This window comes from Amyelois transitella, chromosome Z, assembly GCF_032362555.1.
Source record: "Amyelois transitella isolate CPQ chromosome Z, ilAmyTran1.1, whole genome shotgun sequence".
NCBI lineage: Eukaryota > Metazoa > Arthropoda > Insecta > Lepidoptera > Pyralidae > Amyelois > Amyelois transitella.
The window spans coordinates 347,666-352,422 of NC_083535.1; the positions used below are offsets into that span (position 1 = coordinate 347,666).

Here is a 4,757-nt window from a genome sequence, read left to right on the forward strand (position 1 = left end):
ACGGGAAGAATAATGCCTGGAATAGAACATAACTTATTTTTCCTACAAAAGCAAAGTCCCGGGGGCGCAGCTGTTAAAAAACGAATAAATTCTAAAGACAAAAAAAGGTAAGTATAATAATGGAAGTAAGTACTGGCGAAACTAAAATTACTTTATTAAAACTTAATTAATTAAAAATTTTGCCGGCGGCTACAATCGTGTTATTTCTTAAATTCTCATGAGGCGCCATCTCGTATCGAGTGGTCAAAAAATAAATACCTAAACCACGGGAACTAAATCAATAAACAAAGCATAATGAATTAAATCAATAAAATGCTATTTTTTTAATCATTATCATCATTTTTCATTATAATAAACATAAGAATTAATTATTTATGGTGCCGTGTGGTTCCCGGCACCAACACAAAAAAGAATAGGACCACTCCAGCTCTTTTCCATGGATGTCGTAAAAGGCGACTAAGGGATAGGCTTACAAACTTGGGATTCTTTTTTAGGCGTTGGGTTAGCAACCTGTCACTATTTGAATGTCAATTCTATCATTAAGCCAAATAGCTGAACGTGGCCATTCAGCCTTTTTAAGACTGTTGGCTCTGTCTACCCCGCAAGGGATATAGACGTGACCATATGTATGTATGTATGTATAATTATTTATAGATTTTTATATCGATTCAAATCAAAAATGACGAAGTTCCATACAAACTTGCACCCCCTATTTCATCCCCTTGGGATAGAATTTCAGGATAATAAGTAGCCTATATTCTAATCCAGGTTACTAACTATATCTGTGCCGAATTTCGTTCAGATCCGTTCGGTAGATTTTGCGTGATGCGCGTACAAACATACAGACAGACAGACGGACAGACAGACAGACAAAAATTCTAAAAAAAAATTGTTTTGGCTTCTATTGACCCTAAAAAGACCCCTTATAATTTTTTTTCTTAAATATCTTCAATGTACAGACTAAGTTGAGTTACAGTTTTATTATATGTATGGATGTACAGACTAAGTTGAGTTACAGTTTTATTATATGTATGGATGGCACTCTGGCTTATCACCTAAAAGGTATTTGCCAGAGAGGCATAAATACTATTTGCATACCATGAACTTTTCAAATAATCAAAGATGCGGACATTGTAATAGGGCGAAATAAGTCTATATTCAAAAGTAAATAGCGACTAACTCATTAATAAACGCACAAGATGAATGTGCTCCTATTCTCTTAGTCGCCTTTTACTTCTCTTTACAGACATCAATATATAAATAAATATATACGGGACAAATTACACAGATTGAGTTAGCCTCGAAGTAAGTTCGAAACTTGTGTTACGAGATACTAACTCAACGATACTATATTTTATAATAGATACTTAGGTATATAAATAAACTTCCAAGACCCAGGACAATCAGAAAAAGTTCTTTTCTCATCATGCCCTGGCCGGGATTCGAACCCGGGACCTCCGGTGTCACAGACAAGCGTACTACCGCTGCGCCACAGAGGACGTCATTCATATCAAGAAATGGTAAAAAATGAGTAAAAATAAAGCATTAATGACGCATGCGACCATCTGGCTCGTCTCCACACACACCTACCGTCTGATGTGTTCATTACAAAAAAAACTAGGTACGTTACATGACAACACAGGCATTTTAATGATAAAATATTAAAAAATAAATTTAGCAACTAACATTTAAAATCAACGCATTGAGTGCACTACCGAATATAACGGTGGAAATAAAAAAATATTATAAATAATATAAAAACAGTCCGATTCTTCTACGTTAACGTGTTCTTTCTTTAATAAAACAAGCAATTATATTTTTTTAAAATACTCTTAGATGGGTTCTCTATGATTAACGTTATTAGGCTTTTAATTAAACTTCATTTGTCACTGTCAACGCAAAAGTTATTTTAACGAGATTTAACAAATTTCTTGATGTTCGCATTACTTCGGTGAAATGTTGACAGTAATTAAAAAAATCTTTATAAGGATTTTATTATTTTATTTGTATAATTGTTTTCATAATTATAATTTAATAAATAATTATTTATTTATATTAACACCAGTTACAGCAACCTCGCGGACCTCGGGCCCGATGCGTTCCTGATGGCTGCAACCGAAACACGCAAAAATGAGAACTAATTATTAACATATTTTTAATTATTATTATTCTTTCATATTAATCATTAATATGTAACTAGACTGGATAATAGAATATTTTTCTTATTAAAAAAAAATATGTATGTGTATATACTTGAAAAAAAAAGAACCTACTCCACATAACATCAAGTTTCTAGTTTAACCTTATAATTTGATAATAAACTTTAAGATATAATGAGTAGTTAGTATGTACCTAATATTTTAATCTTACCATATTACAGTAGACACGTGTAAAAAACGAGGTGGGTGTTCCCTTCTTATCCACACCTTCTCTTTATTTTAGTTACATTTTACCTCGATCAACTATTGCTTTTTGTCATAATTAATATCATGATTCCATGATAAGGAGGAGATCGCATGCGCTACCTTATGAATCATATGCAAATAAAATACAATGAAATATGGATCAAATACTACTGTACTGTTGCACAGACAGATTCCTTCAATTCTACAACTTCAACAAATAGCAATAAACATTATAGTTTATAATTTCAAAATCCCCATCAAAACCAGTATCCAGCGCATATATCAAAGCGGCGTGACAGCTGCACAACAAAACAAAAATACACCGCGCAAGAATTTGCGTAAGAAACTACTACAAAGTCGAAAATTTTCAAGGTATGCAAGATTTGGCACATCATTAAAGAAATGAGGAATTCGTCGATGCACGGCCGTTGTATTGACAGAAAATCATTGGCAGCCAACACACTCACCGCAGCGCTTGCGACAGCCAGGTGGCTCGCTCAGATAATTCGGGAGGCTGCGGCCGCCTCACCAGTCGCTCTCGAACCACTCTCCACTCCACACATCTCCGCTCCCAGTTAGGTCAGTGCCGTGATCATTGTGAGTGAAGTGTTCTAGTGAATCGAGTAATAATCTCAAGTGTCGTTTCTGATCCCAGACTAACCCCTGTCAAGATGTGGGATGACTTTGAAGAAGAGACCCCGGCGCCCGCGGCCGTCCCCGAAGAGGCCCCCGCCCCTGACGCCGCCGCCGACGCCAAGCCCGAGGAGGCCGAGCCCCCAGCGCCAGAAGTGGTCATGGGCACAGAACCTAAGAAACTCGTCTTCAGACATTGGATCAGGTCAGTCTGCTCACGCTTTCCAAAAATACTTTGTTTACAATCGATCCTCACACCTGCTCTTTCCACGTCAAATAGCCGGTAGAAGAAATAATTATAACTGGTGTTTCAGGCCGAAATTCCTCCAATACGCCTACCTCTACGACTACCAGAAAAATTATTACGACCAGGTCATTAATTACCTGGACAGACGGAACAAAGGGTTGCCGGTCGAGAAGCCGCGGCCGCAGACCTGGGCCGAGAGGGCGCTCCGGACGTACCTGGCGAGGAGCTCGTCGAGCCTCAGCGCGCGGAGCACGGGCAGGGACACCGCCCTGCTGCGGGGCATCTCCAGCGGCGCCCGCTTCCACCGTTACCATAGCAAGTCCCTGATCTCGAGGAAGTATTCCAAACTGGGATTTAACACCGTGTCCATCTAGCTTCGCTCTAACACCCTGCTTGAACTGGCTTGGCGGACCCGCTCCGGTCGGAGGCGTGACCTTTCTCTGCTGTTACAGGATTACGTTGGCGTGAGGCAGCCGCCGGCGCCCGCGACCCGATCGGAAGCCGTCCGCATTCCCAATTAAATGTCTCTTGGTAAGACAATAAATCTTTAAGTTTAAACTCTAGTTTCATTTCGTAACCGTCGCTTGCGCTTTTAGAAATTAAATTCAGAGTGTTCGTTCCGAATATTAGTGAGCAGTCATTTATATTATGCAATGCGAAAGTTAGTGGCGATGCGATGTCCTCGGCGTAGTCAAACGGACTCTGCGGAGGGATATTTGTAAAATTATTCTCAACATTTAAAGCTTTAATGAGTTTCATTAGTTGAGTGCATTCGGATGATTCAAAGAGAATAAATATACCATTCGTATGTTAATTAGCGGTTCCATGTTTTGGCAGTGTCTAAAGTTTAATTTAAATTTATTTTCAGTTTGTTGATTATAACAGTTATTAGGTTTATTCGTGTGTATAATATGATTTTATTTCATTGTTGTTATGTAATAAAGTGCACTTGAATTAGCTATTAATTCAAGTGCTATTAATTAATAGGAATGCTATAAAGCAAAAAGATACCTTTGTATTTGAACTCATCTTTTTGATATTATTAAGTGTATAATAGTATTAGGATATACAATATCTTAGCTTATCACATCATCACACTTTACCACTTGACACACTATTGCCACATAATCATTTCTTAACATCTACTGTTTGCCAAAATTAAGTAAGTTCATTTTGCATTTTTAACTCTAACTTTTTGTAACTGTCACCAAGTTTGTGAGGCGGTTTTTTTTAACGCAGCGAGTCCCGCCTTTTGTCAGTATTGGATCGTGACTACACATTCAGTTGCCTGACTTGTGACTTCGCCGGCGAGACTCAGTATTCGCAAATATTTTATTCCTGTACTCGTCGTGGATTTTAAAAGTCTTTTCACTTTTTAAAATTCATGCCTTTATGTTGCATGTCACCACCTCCGGAGAGGAGCTCGGGATCAGCCTGAGACCAGGATTGGTTAACTCGGTTCTTTATCGGAA

General features: G+C 38.1%; 1 protein-coding gene across 1 annotated transcript; it reads left to right on the forward strand.

Moving 5' to 3' along the window:
* The first annotated feature begins 2,862 nt into the window (after positions 1 to 2,862).
* LOC106130548 (flightin) lies at positions 2,863 to 3,659 on the forward strand. The gene is made up of 3 exons (XM_013329403.2): positions 2,863 to 2,984; positions 3,061 to 3,243; positions 3,353 to 3,659. Exons 2-3 carry the CDS (start codon positions 3,077 to 3,079, stop codon positions 3,657 to 3,659), a joined length of 474 nt encoding a protein of 157 aa, XP_013184857.1. The 5' UTR covers positions 2,863 to 2,984; positions 3,061 to 3,076.
* The last annotated feature ends 1,098 nt before the right edge of the window (positions 3,660 to 4,757 follow it).

Coding starts and splice junctions, on each gene's coding strand:
- LOC106130548 (XM_013329403.2), top strand. CDS start 3,077: ATGTGGGATGACTTTGAAGAAGAGACCCCGGCGCCCGCGGCCGTCCCC. Junction 3,244..3,352: donor GTCTTCAGACATTGGATCAG/GTCAGTCTGCTC, acceptor CTGGTGTTTCAG/GCCGAAATTCCTCCAATACG.